This window comes from Antennarius striatus, chromosome 3 (genome assembly GCF_040054535.1).
Source record: "Antennarius striatus isolate MH-2024 chromosome 3, ASM4005453v1, whole genome shotgun sequence".
In the NCBI taxonomy this organism is placed as follows: domain Eukaryota; kingdom Metazoa; phylum Chordata; class Actinopteri; order Lophiiformes; family Antennariidae; genus Antennarius; species Antennarius striatus.
The window spans coordinates 29317501-29335500 of NC_090778.1; the positions used below are offsets into that span (position 1 = coordinate 29317501).

General features: G+C 34.6%; 1 protein-coding gene across 5 annotated transcripts in view; it reads left to right on the forward strand.

Annotated features, from left to right (window-relative positions):
- The window catches only part of LOC137592163 (rapamycin-insensitive companion of mTOR-like), a 14348-nt gene extending 13999 nt beyond the window's left edge, over positions 1-349 (forward strand). For all 5 annotated transcript variants that reach the window (XM_068310107.1, XM_068310109.1, XM_068310110.1 and 2 more), the window contains one exon: positions 210-349. In XM_068310107.1, coding sequence (XP_068166208.1) covers positions 210-290 — 81 coding nt within the window. In that variant the 3' untranslated portion in view covers positions 291-349. The remainder of the gene's footprint in view (positions 1-209) is intronic.
- Positions 350-18000: the final 17651 nt, after the last annotated feature.

An 18000-nucleotide genomic window follows, 5' to 3' on the forward strand; every position in this document is an offset into this window, starting at 1 on the left:
CTCTGACCCGTTAGCATCCAGACGCTCTGACCCGTTAGCATCCAGACGCTCTGACCCGTTAGCACCAGACGCTCTGACCCGTTAGCACCAGACGCTCTGACCCGTTAGCATCCAGACGCTCTGACCCGTTAGCATCCAGACGCTCTGACCCGTTAGCACCAGATGCTCTGACATTAGCGTCCTGATGCTAACTCGTCCCCTGTCCTCAGATGTTCGAGGAGGCGGAGTCCATCCTGAAGCAGCTCCCCAAACCTGTGGAGGAAGACGTCGACCCCCCCGCAGAGTCCTGATGGTCTCCCCTGTTTGCACAGACACAGTCCTGCCCCCCAAACATGGAAAGAAAGACTGGAGAGGGAGGAGCTGGAGGAGGAAGGGGAGGAGCAAGAAGAGGAAGGGGAGGAGCTGGGGGAGGAAGGGGAGGAGCAACAGGAGAAAGGAGAGGAGCTTGTTTCTTCTGGACCTGTAGGGGGGCGGTGTGTAAATGTTGTCTCAGAGGTTTTTCCACTGGGGGAGAGCAGTCCAACCAAAGACTGTTTTCAGACGAGTCTCCGGTAACGCCCGATAACGCCTGGTAACGCCCGATAACGCCCGATAACGCCCGATAACGCCCGATAACGCCTGGTAACGCCCAGTAACGCCCGATAACGCCCGGTAACGCCCAGTAACGCCCGATAACGCCTGGTAACGCCCAGTAACGCCCGATAACGCCTGGTAACGCCCGATAACGCCTGGTAACGCCCAGTAACGCCCGATAACGCCTGGTAACGCCCAGTAACGCCCGATAACGCCTGGTAACGCCCAGTAACGCCCGATAACGCCTGGTAACGCCCAGTAACGCCCGATAACGCCTGATAACGCCCAGTAACGCCCGATAACGCCTGGTAACGCCCAGTAACGCCCGATAACGCCTGGTAACGCCCGATAACGCCTGGTAACGCCCAGTAACGCCCGATAACGCCTGGTAACGCCCAGCAACGCCCGATAACGCCTGGTAACGCCCAGCAACGCCCGATAACGCCTGGTAACGCCCAGCGACGCCCAGTAACGCCCGATAACGCCCAGTAATGCCTGGCGAAGCCCGGCGAAAAAAGAAGAATCTTCTGTCAGCGTTTTATGCAGAGGTTCTGTCCTGACATGAAGGAATGTTGTCGTCTCTCCAGTGCCCCCCCGACCCCCACCCCCGAAGAACCAGAACACTACAGACCAGTGACCTGGAGCCCCGCCCCGTGACCTCTGACCTGTCCCAACAAGATCTGAGCTTTGGCTTCCTACAACCTGTAGCCTTCTGCCAGCAGACAGGTGTGTCTGACAATCACTGATGACCTCTGGGCGGCCGGTGACCTCTGGGGGGCTGCGTGACCTTTGGAAGGGCCAGTGTGACCTCTGGAGGGGCTTGCGTGACCTTTGGGGGGGTTGGCGTGACCTCTGGAGGGGCTTGCGTGACCTTTGGGGGGGCTGGCATGACCTCTGGAGGGGCCGGCGTGACCTCTGGAGGCGGCCTCTCGCTCCATTGGATGGTTCTTTCCGGATGTGAGGGGATGTTCTGATCTGAAACGGCGGCGGCCCGGCTCCTACGTCGTCACCCTCCAGTGGCTCCACCCCTCTCCCTCCGATGGCTCCACCTCTCTCCCTCCAATGGTTCCACCCCTCTCCCTCCGATGGCTCCACCCCTAGCCCTCCAGTGGCTCCACCCAACGCACTCCGGTGGCTCCACCCCTCACCCACCGGGCGTGTCTGGGTTCTCTGCATGTGACCCAGCATCATGTGACCCAGCATCATGTGACCCAGCATCATGTGACCCAGCATGACAAACTCGTGACGTCACCTTAACGTGTTTCTGGCTTGTAAAGTTTTTTTTGGAGAACTCCCTCCATGCTGTCATCACCCCTGATTTGTTCCCACAATGCAACATCACTTTGCCATTGGCCGAGATGGAGGAGGGGGCTTTTGCACCGACTTAGGGAAAGGTTTCCATGGAAACAAGGGAGCTCTGTTTCCATTGGCTCGTCTAATGCTGCTACATATGGACCGGTAGGTGATCTATAGATCAGTGATGTCACATCCGGTCTATTGATTCTGTCTGTAACTTAGAGTGAGCTCCACCACAGAAGAAGAAACTTATTTATATTTTTTCCTCAGACTGTATTATAATTTAAAAAGATCTTTGTCTTTTTTGCTGACTCGTGGTTTTCCTTGTATAATGTGTACAGTGTGTTTCCAGAAACACGCCGTCCTGTCAGGAGGCGCTGGTAATAAAACCAAACCTGAAAGACCCGCCTCCTTCCTTCTCAGAAAAAGGAAAAAACTTTTTAGACCTACCAACCCATAAAAAATTTTCTTGGACCGAACGTTCACGATTAAAAATTCTTCAGACTGACTGAAAAAAATTTTTTTTGGATCGAGTGACGAAAAAAACATTTTTTTAAACTAACCAACTGAAAAAATTTTTTTACACCGACTGACCAGAATTTGTTTTTTTGACCAATTGACCAACAAATTTTTTTAGACCAACTAACCCATAAAACAAAGAAAATGTTTTTGAAGACCGACCAAAACATTTATTTGAAGACTGACCAACGAAATTTTTTAGAGCGACCAACTGGTCTAAAAATTTTTTTGACAGATTGACCAACCAAAATAAATTTTTTTTGTGACTGCACAAAATAATTTTCAGACCAACCGAAAAAAATGATTTTTTTGGACCAACCGACTGAAAAAAAGAATTTTTAGACCAATTTTTTGGACCAAACGTTGACAAAAAACATTTTTTTACACCGACTGGCTGAGAAAATATTTTTTTAGACCAACCGACCAAAGAAAATCTTTAGATCAGCCGAAAAAAAAAAAGTTTTGGACTGACCGACCCAAAAAAATTTTTTTATACAGATGACCAAAAACACGTTGTAGACCTACCGAAACAAATTTTTTTATACCAACTGACCAAATGAAAATTTTAGACCGACCGACCTTTTCCCATTGAACATCTGACTGAAAAAACATTTTTTTAAAACGAATGACCAAAGATTTTTTTTAGATCGACCCACCAAAAAAATGACACCAACTGACCAACCAAAAGACATTTTTTTACACCAACTGGTCGAAAAAACTTTTTAGACCTACCGACCCGTAAAAAATTTTCTTGGACCAAACGTTCACGAAAAACTTTTTTTTGCACTGACAGCCAACCGGAAAAAATTTATTAGACCAACCGACTGGAAAAAAAAACTTAATACACCGACTGACCAAAAAGAATTTTTTTTAGAATGACCGAAAACAATTTCTTAGACCGAAATAAAAGTTTTTTAGGTCGACCAAAAAAATGTATTTTAGACTGACTGAAAAACAAATTGTCTTTACAATGACCGACTGACCAAATAAAATTGTTTTACATAAACCATTCAAAAGAAAAATTTTTTTTGAAGACCGAACCAAAAAATTTATTTGAAGACTGACCAACGAAATTTTTTAGAGCGACCAACTGGTCTAAAAATTTTTTGACAGATTGACCAACCAAAATAAAAAAATTTACACCGACTGACCAAAGAAAATTGTTTTACATCAACCATTAAAATGGAAAAAAAATTTTTTTAAGACTGACAAAGAATTTTTTTTTACACAGAGCATCCGAACAAGAAAAAATGAATTTAGACTGATTGACCAAACACCAAAAAAGGAATTTTTTTTCGACCGAATGGAAAAACAAAACTTTCTTTTGATCGACTGACCACAAAAATGTTTTTTTACAAAGACCAACCAAAAAAAATTTCACACAATCTACCCAAAAAAAATTAAAAAAAAATTTTTTTGGATCAAGCGACCAAAAAAACATTTTTTTAAACTAACCAACCGAAAAAAAATTTATAGACCGACTGACAAGAATTTTTTTTTTGACCAAATGACCAACAATTTTTTTTAGACCAACACAAAACACAATTTTTTAGACCAACCAACCAATAAAAAAAATCTTTATTCAAAAAAGACTGAAAGACCAAAAAAGATTTTTACTTTTACCAACCAACAAAGTTTTTTGGAACAACTGACTGCAAAAAAACCGTAAAAAATTATTTTTTTGGACCAACTGACTGAAAAAAAAAATTTTTATACCAATTTTTTGGACCAAACGTTGACTAAAAACATTTTTTACACTGACCATCCCATCGAAAAAAAAATTGTAAAATCTACCAAACAATCAAAACATTTTTTAGACTGACCAACGTCAAAAAAGTTTTTTTTGACCAACCAAAAAATTTGTTTTTTTAGACCCACCGACCAAAACAAATTTTTTTACACTGACCGACTCACCATAAAAATTATTTTTTATCCAAACGAAATAAAACATTTTTTAGACCGACCGACTGACCGAAAAAATTCTTCTTGATCACTGACCAACCAAAATTAAAAAAATTTACACCTTACCAAATGAAAAAAACTTCTTAGGCCAACTGAAAAAAAAAACTTTAGAATGACCAACTGACCAAAGAAAATTTTTTTACACAGAACATCCGAACAAGAAACACTTTTTTAGACCAAATGTTGACAACAAATATTTTTTTAAAATTGACCATCTGAGCAGAATTTTTTTTCACTTCGACCAACCAACCAAAAATTTTTTAGGCCACTGACAAAAGAAAATTTCTTTCGACTGGCAGACCAAAGAAATATTTACACACACCAATTAACAAATTTTTTGGACTGACTGACCAAAAAAATTTTAATAGACTGATCAACTGCAAAATTTTTATTTTTGACCAACTGACAAAAAAAAAAATTTCTTTTGGACCAGCTGTAAAAAGTAGACCGACCCGACTGACCATAAAAAATTTTTTTACACATGTTTTTGACTGATTGACCAACCGAAAAAAAAAAATCTTTCTTTAGATCAGCCGAAATAACAAAGTTTTAAACTGACCGACCCAAAAAAAAATTTTTATACAGATGACCAAAAGAAAATTTTAGACCGACCGAACTTTTCCCACTGAACATCTGACTGAAAAAACATTTTTTTAAACCGAATGACCAAAAATTTTTGTTAGATCAACCCACCAAAAAAAGTACTCCAACTGACCAACCAAAAGAATTTTTTTTACACCAACTGGTCGAAAAAACTTTTTAGACCTACCGACCCATAAAAAATTTTCTTGGACCAAACGTTCACGAAAACTTTTTTTTTGCACTGACAACCAACCGGAAAAAATTTATTAGACCAACCGACTACAAAAAAAAACTTTATACACCGACTGACCAAAAAGAATTTTTTTTTTAGAATGACCGAAAACAATTTCTTAGACCGACTGACTGACCGAAAAAAGTTTTTTAGGTCGACCAAAAAAATGTATTTTAGACTGACTGAAAAACAATTTGTCTTTACAATGACCGACTGACCAAATAAAATTGTGTTACACAAACCATTAGAATGGAAAAAAAAATTTTAAGACTGACTTGCCGAAGAAAATTTTTTTACACCATAGCATCCGAACAAGAAAAAATAATTTTAGACTGATTGACCAAACACCCAAGAAGGATTTTTTTTTCAACTGAAAGGAAAAACAAGCTTTCTTTTTATCGACTGACAATAAAAATGTTTTTTTACAAAGACCAACCGAAAAAAAATGTAATACAGACAATCTACGCAAAAAAAATTTTTTAGACCAACTGACCGAAAGAAAAAGTCTTCAGACTGAAAAAAAAATAAAAAATTTTGGATCAAGCGACCAAACAAACATTTTTTTTAAACTAACAAACCGATAAAAAAATTTTAGACCGACTGACCAGAATTTTTTTTGGACCAATTGACCAACAGATTTTTTTGGACCAACCCCAAACAAAATGTTTTAGACCAACCAACCCATAAAAAATTTTTTTATTAAAAAATAAATTTTCTTTAGACTGAAAGACCAAATTTTTTTTTACTTTTACCAACCAACAAAGTGTTTTAGAACAACTGACTGCAAAAAAAGAATTTTCAGACAAACCGAAAAAAAATATTTTTTTGGACCAACCGACTGACAAAATGAATTTTATACCAATTTTTTGGACCAAACATTTTTTTACACTGACCATCCCACCGGAAAAAAAATTGTAAAATCGACCAACCAATCAAAACATTTTTTTAGACTGACCAACGTCAAAAAAGGTTTTTTTGACCAACCAAAAAAATTTGTTCTTTTAGACCCACCGACCAAAACAAATTTTTTCACACTGACTGACTCGCCATAAAAATTACATTTATCCAAACAAAATAAAACATTTTTTTAGACCGACCGACTGACCGAAAAAATTCTTGATCACTGACCAACCAAAATAAAAAAATTTTACACCTTACCAACTAAAAAAAATTTTTAGGCCAACTGAAAAAAAAACTGTAGAATGACCGACTGACAAAAAAAAATGTTTTTTACACAGAACATCCGAACAAGAACACACTTTTTTAGACAAAATGTTGACAAAAAAATTTTTTTTAAATTGACCATCTGAGCAGAAATTTTTTTTCACTTCGATCAACCAACCAAAAAATTTTTTTAGGCCACTGACCAAAGAAATTTTTTTTCAACTGGCAGACCAAAAACAATTTTTACACACACCAATTAACAAATTTTTTGGACCGACTGACTGACCAAAAAAATTTTTTTTACACTGATCAACTGCAAAATTTTTATTTTTGACTAACCAAAAAAAAACATTTTTTAGACCAACCGACAAAAAAAATAAAATTTCTTTTCGACCAGCTGTAAAAAGTAGACCGACCGACTGACCATAAAAAAATTATTTACACATTTTTTTTGACTGATTGACCAACCGAAAAAATGTATTTTTTTTAGACCAACTGACCAAAACAAAATTTTTCAGACTGACTGGCCAAAAAAAATGTCTTTAGACCGACCAACCGACCATTGACATGTTTTTACACCGACTGTTTGGCCAAGAAAAAATATTTTTAGACCAACCGACCAAAAAAATATTGTTTAGATCAACCAATTTTTTTGACTGAACGTTTACAAAAACTTTTTTTTTTACATTGACCAATGAAGTAAAATATAATCAAATATATTCTCAGGTTTTGTATTTACTTTGTATTTCATCCAATAATGATATAGCTAAATACATTGTGTAATGGGCGTCCATCGTTTAGCGGCGGACGCCGGCTGTGTAATTTGTTCGGCTCTTTGTTGTAGGTGGAGACACTGGAGACTGGTACGGGAGACTGGTACTGGAGACTGGTACTGGACACTGGTACTGGTGACTGACACTGGAGAACCAAATAAGGAAAAACAACCAGCCAGAGAAAGACACGATGCATATGTGTTAATGTATAGCGGCTCATCCTTAAGGTGGAGCCTAGAGACGGGCATAATAAATATCTGAGGTTCTCTGGAATGTGTTGTTCCTGCCCCTTGTCACGGTTCAGACAACACCAGGTTTTGTGTTAGGGACAGAGAACCCAGATCTGCTTAGAAATATTGTATTAGGGTAAAAATACACATTTGATGAACGAGACGGTTTGTTTCTTGTTCTTCCTTCCGGTTTTGAACACACAACTGCTCTGGGTGGACTTCGGGATAAAAGTCTGTTTACCGAACACCATCCGACCGAAAAAAAATCTTTCTTTAGATCAGCCGAAAAAAAAAAGTTTTGGACTGACCGACCCAAAAAAATTTTTTTATGCAGATGACCAAAAACACTTTGTAGACCTACCGAAACAAATGTTTTTATACCAACTGACCAAAAGAAAATTTTAGACCGACCGAACTTTTCCCACTGAACATGTGACTGAAAAAACATTTTTTTAAACCGAATGACCAAAGATTTTTTTTAGATCGACCCACCAAAAAAATGACACCAACTGACCAACCAAAAAACATTTTTTTACACCAACTGGTCGAAAAAACTTTTTAGACCTACCGACCCATAAAAAATTTTCTTGGACCAAACGTTCACGAAAACCTCTTTTTTTTGCACTGACAGCCAACCGGAAAAAATTTATTAGACCAACCGACTGGAAAAAAACAACTTAATACACCGACTGACCAAAAAGAATTTTTTTTTTTGAATGACTGAAAACAATTTCTTAGACCGACCGACTGACCGAAAAAAAAGTTTTTTAGGTCGACCAAAAAAATTAATTTTAGACTGACTGAAAAACAATTTGTCTTTACAATGACCGACTGACCAAATAAAATTGTTTTACACAAACCATTCAACAGAAAAAAAATTTTGAAGACCGACCAAAAACATTTATTTGAAGACTGACCAATGAAATTTTTTAGAGCGACAAACTGGTCTAAAAATTTTTTTGACAGATTGACAAACCAAAGTAAAAAAATTTATACTGACTGACCAAAAAAATTTGTTTTACACCGACCATTAAAATGGGAAAAAAAATGTTTCAAAACTGACTTGCCGAAGAAATTGTTTTACACAGAGCATCCGAACAAGAAAAAAAAATTTTAGACTGATTTACCAAACACCAAAAAAGGAATTTTTTTCGACTGAAAGGAAAAACAAACTTTCTTTTGATCGACTGACAATAAAAATGTTTTTTTACAAAGACCAACCGAAAAAAATGTTCACACAATCTACCCAAAAAAAATTATTTTAGACCGACTGACCGAAAGAAAAATTCTTAAGACTGACTGAAAACAATTTTTTTTCTGGATCAAGCGACCTAAATAACATTTTTTTAAACTAACCAACCGAAAAAATTTGTTTAGACCGACTGACCAGAATTTTTTTTTGACCAATTGACCAACAGATTTTTTTGGACCAACCCCAAACAAAATTTTTTAGACCAACCAACCCATAAAAGAAAATTTTTAATTAAAAAAATATTTTCTTTAGACTGAAAGACCAAATTTTTTTTTACTTTTACCAACCAACAAAGTGTTTTAGAACAACTGACTGCAAAAAAAGAATTTTCAGACCAACTGAAAGAAATTATTTTTTTGGACCAACCGACTGAAAAAAAAATTTTAGACCAATTTTTTGGACCAAACGTTGACAAAAAAAAAATTTTTACACTGACCATCCCACCGAAAAAAAATTGTTAAAATTGACCAACCAATCAAAACATTTTTTTAGACTGACCAACGTCAAAAAAGGTTTTTTTGACCAACCAAAAAGATTTGTTTTTTTAGACCCACCGACCAAAAACAATTTTTACACTGACCGACTCACCATAAAAATAATTTTTTATCCAAACGAAATAAAACATTTTTTAGACCGACCGACTGACCGAAAAAATTCTTCTTGATCACTGACCAACCAAAATAAAAATTTTTTACACCTTACCAACTGAAAAAAACTTTTTAGGCCAACTGAAAAAAAAAAACTTTAGAATGACCGACTGACCAAAAAAAATTTTTTTACACAGAACATCCGAACAAGAAACACTTTTTTAGACCAAATGTTGACAACAAATATTTTTTTTAAATTGACCATCTGAGCAGAAATTTTTTTTCACTTTGATCAACCAACCAAAAATTTTTTAGGCCACTGACCAAAGAAAATTTCTTTCGACTGGCAGACCAAAAAAATATTTACACACACCAATTAACAAATTTTTTTGGACTGACTGACTGACCAAAAAATTTTTAATAGACTGATCAACTGCAAAACTTTTATTTTTGACCAACAAAAAAAAAACATTTTTTAGACCAACCGACAAAAAAAAAAAAAATTTCTTTTCGACCAGCTGTAAAAAGTAGACCGACCGACTGACCATAAAAAAATTATTTACACTTTTTTTTTGACTGATTGACCAACCAAAAAAAATTATTTTTTTTAAACCAACTCACCAAAACATAATTTTTCAGACTGACCGACCGAAAAAAAAGTCTTTAGACTGATCAACTGACCATTAACATGTTTTTACATTGACTATTTGGCCAAGAAAATATATTTAGACCAACCGACCAAAAAAATATTGTTTAGATCAAGCAAAAAAAATATTTTTTGACTGAACGTTTACAAAAAACATTTTTTTACATTGACCATCCGACCGAAAAAAAATCTTTCTTTAGATCAGCCGAAAAAAAAAAGTTTTAGACTGACCGACCCAAAAAAATTTTTTTATGCAGATGACCAAAAACACTTTGTAGACCTACCGAAACAAATTTTTTTATACCAACTGACCAAAAGAAAATTTTAGACCGACCGAACTTTTCCCACTGAACATCTGACTGAAAAAACATTTTTTTAAACCGAATGACCAAAAATTTTTTTTTAGATCGACCCACCAAAAAAATGACACCAACTGACCAACCAAAAGACATTTTTTTACACCAACTGGTCAAAAAAACTTTTTAGACCTACCGACCCATAAAAAATTTTCTTGGACCAAACGTTCACGAAAACCTTTTTTTTTTGCACTGACAACCAACCGGAAAAAATTTATTAGACCAACCGACTGGAAAAAAAAAAACTAAAAAGAATTTTTTTTTAGAATGACCGAAAAAAAAGTTTTTTAGGTCGACCAAAAAAATTTATTTTAGACTGACTGAAAAACAATTTGTCTTTACAATGACCGACTGACCAAATAAAATTGTTTTACACAAACCATTCAACAGAAAAAAAATTTTGAAGACCGACCAAAAACATTTATTTGAAGACTGACTAATGAAATTTTTTAGAGCGACAAACTGGTCTAAAAATTTTTTTGACAGATTGACAAACCGAAATAAAAAATGTTTACACCACTGACCAAAAAAAATTGTTTTACACCAACCATTAAAATGGAAAAAAAAATTTTAAGACTGACTTGCCGAAGAAATTTTTTTACACAGAGTATCCGAACAAGAAAAAATAATTTTAGACTGATTGACCAAACACCAAAAAAGTAATTTTGTTTTCGACCGAAAGGAAAACAAACTTTCTTTTGATCGACTGACAATAAAAATGTTTTTTTACAAAGACCAACCGAAAAAAATTTTTTGGATCAAGCGACCTAAATAACATTTTTTAAACTGACCAACCCATAAAAAAAATTTTTATTAAAAAAAAAATTTTCTTTAGACTGAAAGACCAAATTTTTTTTTACTTTTACCAACCAACAAAGTGTTTTAGAACAACTGACTGCAAAAAAAGAATTTTCAGACAAACCGAAAAAAAATATTTTTTTGGACCAACCGACTGAAAAAAAGAATTTTATACCAATTTTTTGGACTAAACGTTGACTAAAAACATTTTTTTACACTGACCATCCCACCGGAAAAAAAATTGTAAAATCGACCAACCAATCAAAACATTTTTTTAGACTGACCAACGTCAAAAAAGGTTTTTTTGACCAACCAAAAAAATTTGTTCTTTTAGACCCACCGACCAAAACAAATTTTTTTACACTGACTGACTCGCCATAAAAATTACATTTATCCAAACAAAATAAAACATTTTTTTAGACCGACTGACTGACCGAAAAAATTCTTGATCACTGACCAACCAAAATAAAATTTTTTACACCTTACCAACTAAAAAAATTTTTTAGGCCAACTGAAAAAAAAACTTTAGAATGACCGACTGACCAAAAAAAATGTTTTTTACACAGAACATCCGAACAAGAACACACTTTTTTAGACCAAATGTTGACAAAAAATATTTTTTTAAATTGACCATCTGAGCAGAAATTTTTTTTCACTTCGATCAACCAACCAAAAAATTTTTTAGGCCACTGACCAAAGAAAATTTTTTTCAACTGGCAGACCAAAAACAATTTTTACACACACCAATTAAAAAAATTTTTTGGACCGACTGACTGACCAAAAAAATTTTTTTTACACTGATCAACTGCAAAATTTTTATTTTTGACTAACCAAAAAAAAACATTTTTTAGACCAACCGATAAAAAAAATAAAATTTCTTTTCGACCAGCTGTAAAAAGTAGACCGACCGACTGACCATAAAAAAATTATTTACACATTTTTTTTGACTGATTGACCAACCGAAAAAATTTATTTTTTTTAGACCAACTGACCAAAACATAATTTTTCAGACTGACTGACCAAAAAAAATGTCTTTAGACCGACCAACCGACCATTGACATGTTTTTACACCGACTGTTTGGCCAAGAAAAAATATTTTTAGACCAACCGACCAAAAAAATATTGTTTAGATCAACCAAAAAGAATTTTTTTGACTGAACGTTTACAAAAACTTTTTTTTTTACATTGACCAATGAAGGAAAATATAATCAAATATATTCTCAGGTTTTTTATTTACTTTGTATTTCATCTTATAATGATATAGCTAAATACATTGTGTAATGGGCGTCCATCGTTTAGCGGCGGACGCCGGCTGTGTAATTTGTTCGGCTCTTTGTTGTAGGTGGAGACACTGGAGACTGGTACGGGAGACTGGTACTGGAGACTGGTACTGGTGACTGACACTGGAGAACCAAATAAGGAAAAACAACCAGCCAGAGAAAGACACGATGCATATGTGTTAATGTATAGCGGCTCATCCTTAAGGTGGAGCCTAGAGACGGGCATAATAAATATCTGAGGTTCTCTGGAATGTGTTGTTCTGCCCCTTGTCACGGTTCAGACAACACCAGGTTTTGTGTTAGGGACAGAGAACCCAGATCTGCTTAGAAATATTGTATTAGGGTAAAAATACACATTTGATGAACGAGACGGTTTGTTTCTTGTTCTTCCTTCCGGTTTTGAACACACAACTGCTCTGGGTGGACTTCGGGATAAAAGTCCGTTTACCGAACACCATCCGACCGAAAAAAAATCTTTCTTTAGATCAGCCGAAAAAAAAAAAGTTTTGGACTGACCGACCCAAAAAAATTTTTTTATGCAGATGACCAAAAACACTTTGTAGACCTACCGAAACAAATGTTTTTATACCAACTGACCAAAAGAAAATTTTAGACTGACCGAACTTTTCCCACTGAACATCTGACTGAAAAAACATTTTTTTAAACCGAATGACCAAAGATTTTTTTTAGATCGACCCACCAAAAAAATGACACCAACTGACCAACCAAAAAACATTTTTTTACACCAACTGGTCGAAAAAACTTTTTAGACCTACCGACCCATAAAAAATTTTCTTGGACCAAACGTTCACGAAAACCTCTTTTTTTTGCACTGACAGCCAACCGGAAAAAATTTATTAGACCAACCGACTGGAAAAAAACAACTTAATACACCGACTGACCAAAAAGAATTTTTTTTTTTGAATGACTGAAAACAATTTCTTAGACCGACCGACTGACCGAAAAAAAAGTTTTTTAGGTCGACCAAAAAAATTAATTTTAGACTGACTGAAAAACAATTTGTCTTTACAATGACCGACTGACCAAATAAAATTGTTTTACACAAACCATTCAACAGAAAAAAAATTTTGAAGACCGACCAAAAACATTTATTTGAAGACTGACCAACGAAATTTTTTAGAGCGACAAACTGGTCTAAAAAATTTTTTGACAGATTGACAAACCAAAATAAAAAAATTTATACTGACTGACCAAAAAAATTTGTTTTACACCGACCATTAAAATGGAAAAAAAAATTTTAAGACTGACTTGCCGAAGAAATTTTTTTACACAGAGTATCCGAACAAGAAAAAATAATTTTAGACTGATTGACCAAACACCAAAAAAGTAATTTTGTTTTCGACCGAAAGGAAAACAAACTTTCTTTTGATCGACTGACAATAAAAATGTTTTTTTACAAAGACCAACCGAACAAGAACACACTTTTTTAGACCAAATGTTGACAAAAAATATTTTTTTAAATTGACCATCTGAGCAGAAATTTTTTTTCACTTCGATCAACCAACCAAAAAATTTTTTAGGCCACTGACCAAAGAAAATTTTTTTCAACTGGCAGACCAAAAACAATTTTTACACACACCAATTAACAAATTTTTTGGACCGACTGACTGACCAAAAAAATTTTTTTTACACTGATCAACTGCAAAATTTTTATTTTTGACTAACCAAAAAAAAACATTTTTTAGACCAACCGACAAAAAAAATAAAATTTCTTTTCGACCAGCTGTAAAAAGTAGACCGACCGACTGACCATAAAAAAATTATTTACACATTTTTTTTGACTGATTGACCAACCGAAAAAATTTATTTTTTTTAGACCAACTGACCAAAACATAATTTTTCAGACTGACTGACCAAAAAAAATGTCTTTAGACCGACCAACCGACTATTGACATGTTTTTACACCGACTGTTTGGCCAAGAAAAAATATTTTTAGACCAACCGACCAAAAAAATATTGTTTAGATCAACCAAAAAGAATTTTTTTGACTGAACGTTTACAAAAACTTTTTTTTTTACATTGACCAATGAAGGAAAATATAATCAAATATATTCTCAGGTTTTTTATTTACTTTGTATTTCATCTAATAATGATATAGCTAAATACATTGTGTAATGGGCGTCCATCGTTTAGCGGCGGACGCCGGCTGTGTAATTTGTTCGGCTCTTTGTTGTAGGTGGAGACACTGGAGACTGGTACGGGAGACTGGTACTGGAGACTGGTACTGGACACTGGTACTGGTGACTGACACTGGAGAACCAAATAAGGAAAAACAACCAGCCAGAGAAAGACACGATGCATATGTGTTAATGTATAGCGGCTCATCCTTAAGGTGGAGCCTAGAGACGGGCATAATAAATATCTGAGGTTCTCTGGAATGTGTTGTTCTGCCCCTTGTCACGGTTCAGACAACACCAGGTTTTGTGTTAGGGACAGAGAACCCAGATCTGCTTAGAAATATTGTATGAGGATAAAAATACACATTTGATGAACGAGACGGTTTGTTTCTTGTTCTTCCTTCCGGTTTTGAACACACAACTGCTCTGGGTGGACTTCGGGATAAAAGTCCGTTTACCGAACACCATCCGACCGAAAAAAAATCTTTCTTTAGATCAGCCGAAAAAAAAAAAGTTTTGGACTGACCGACCCAAAAAAATTTTTTTATGCAGATGACCAAAAACACTTTGTAGACCTACCGAAACAAATGTTTTTATACCAACTGACCAAAAGAAAATTTTAGACCGACCGAACTTTTCCCACTGAACATCTGACTGAAAAAACATTTTTTTAAACCGAATGACCAAAGATTTTTTTTAGATCGACCCACCAAAAAAATGACACCAACTGACCAACCAAAAAACATTTTTTTACACCAACTGGTCGAAAAAACTTTTTAGACCTACCGACCCATAAAAAATTTTCTTGGACCAAACGTTCACGAAAACCTCTTTTTTTTGCACTGACAGCCAACCGGAAAAAATTTATTAGACCAACCGACTGGAAAAAAACAACTTAATACACCGACTGACCAAAAAGAATTTTTTTTTTTGAATGACTGAAAACAATTTCTTAGACCGACCGACTGACCGAAAAAAAAGTTTTTTAGGTCGACCAAAAAAATTTATTTTAGACTGACTGAAAAACAATTTGTCTTTACAATGACCGACTGACCAAATAAAATTGTTTTACACAAACCATTCAACAGAAAAAAAATTTTGAAGACCGACCAAAAACATTTATTTGAAGACTGACCAACGAAATTTTTTAGAGCGACAAACTGGTCTAAAAATTTTTTTGACAGATTGACAAACCAAAATAAAAAAATTTATACTGACTGACCAAAAAAATTTGTTTTACACCGACCATTAAAATGGGAAAAAAAATGTTTCAAAACTGACTTGCCGAAGAAATTGTTTTACACAGAGCATCCGAACAAGAAAAAAAAATTTTAGACTGATTGACCAAACACCAAAAAAGGAATTTTTTTCGACTGAAAGGAAAAACAAACTTTCTTTTGATCGACTGACAATAAAAATGTTTTTTTACAAAGACCAACCGAAAAAAATGTTCACACAATCTACCCAAAAAAAATTATTTTAGACCGACTGACCGAAAGAAAAATTCTTAAGACTGACTGAAAACAATTTTTTTTCTGGATCAAGCGACCTAAATAACATTTTTTTAAACTAACCAACCGAAAAAATTTGTTTAGACCGACTGACCAGAATTTTTTTTTGACCAATTGACCAACAGATTTTTTTGGACCAACCCCAAACAAAATTTTTTAGACCAACCAACCCATAAAAGAAAATTTTTAATTAAAAAAATATTTTCTTTAGACTGAAAGACCAAATTTTTTTTTACTTTTACCAACCAACAAAGTGTTTTAGAACAACTGACTGCAAAAAAAGAATTTTCAGACCAACTGAAAGAAATTATTTTTTTGGACCAACCGACTGAAAAAAAAATTTTAGACCAATTTTTTGGACCAAACGTTGACAAAAAAAAAATTTTTACACTGACCATCCCACCGAAAAAAAATTGTTAAAATTGACCAACCAATCAAAACATTTTTTTAGACTGACCAACGTCAAAAAAGGTTTTTTTGACCAACCAAAAAGATTTGTTTTTTTAGACCCACCGACCAAAAACAATTTTTACACTGACCGACTCACCATAAAAATAATTTTTTATCCAAACGAAATAAAACATTTTTTAGACCGACCGACTGACCGAAAAAATTCTTCTTGATCACTGACCAACCAAAATAAAATTTTTTTACACCTTACCAACTGAAAAAAACTTTTTAGGCCAACTGAAAAAAAAAAACTTTAGAATGAACTTTAGAATTTTTTTACACAGAACATCCGAACAAGAAACACTTTTTTAGACCAAATGTTGACAACAAATATTTTTTTTAAATTGACCATCTGAGCAGAAATTTTTTTTCACTTTGATCAACCAACCAAAAATTTTTTAGGCCACTGACCAAAGAAAATTTCTTTCGACTGGCAGACCAAAAAAATATTTACACACACCAATTAACAAATTTTTTTGGACTGACTGACCGACCAAAAAAATTTTAATAGACTGATCAACTGCAAAACTTTTATTTTTGACCAACAAAAAAAAAACATTTTTTAGACCAACCGACAAAAAAAAAAAAATTATTTTCGACCAGCTGTAAAAAGTAGACCGACCGACTGACCATAAAAAAATTATTTACACTTTTTTTTTGACTGATTGACCAACCAAAAAAAATTTTTTTTTTTAAACCAACTCACCAAAACATAATTTTTCAGACTGACCGACCGAAAAAAAAGTCTTTAGACTGATCAACTGACCATTAACATGTTTTTACATTGACTATTTGGCCAAGAAAATATATTTAGACCAACCGACCAAAAAAATATTGTTTAGATCAAGCAAAAAAAATTTTTTTTGACTGAACGTTTACAAAAAACATTTTTTTACATTGACCATCCGACCGAAAAAAAATCTTTCTTTAGATCAGCCGAAAAAAAAAAGTTTTAGACTGACCGACCCAAAAAAATTTTTTATGCAGATGACCAAAAACACTTTGTAGACCTACCGAAACAAATTTTTTTATACCAACTGACCAAAAGAAAATTTTAGACCGACCGAACTTTTCCTACTGAACATCTGACTGAAAAAAAAAAATTTTTTAAACCGAATGACCAAAGATTTTTTTAGATCGACCCACCAAAAAAATGACACCAACTGACCAACCAAAAAACATTTTTTTACACCAACTGGTCGAAAAAACTTTTTAGAGCTACCGACCCATAAAAAAGTTTCTTGGACCAAACGTTCACGAAAACCTTTTTTTTTTGCACTGACAACCAACCGGAAAAAATTTATTAGACCAACCGACTGGAAAAAAAAAACTAAAAAGAATTTTTTTTTAGAATGACCGAAAACAATTTCTTAGACCGACCGACTGACCGAAAAAAAAGTTTTTTAGGTCGACCAAAAAAATTTATTTTAGACTGACTGAAAAACAATTTGTCTTTACAATGACCGACTGACCAAATAAAATTGTTTTACACAAACCATTCAACAGAAAAAAAATTTTGAAGACCGACCAAAAACGTTTATTTGAAGACTGACCAACGAAATTTTTTAGAGCGACAAACTGGTCTAAAAATTTTTTTGACAGATTGACAAACCAAAATAAAAAATGTTTACACCACTGACCAAAGAAAATT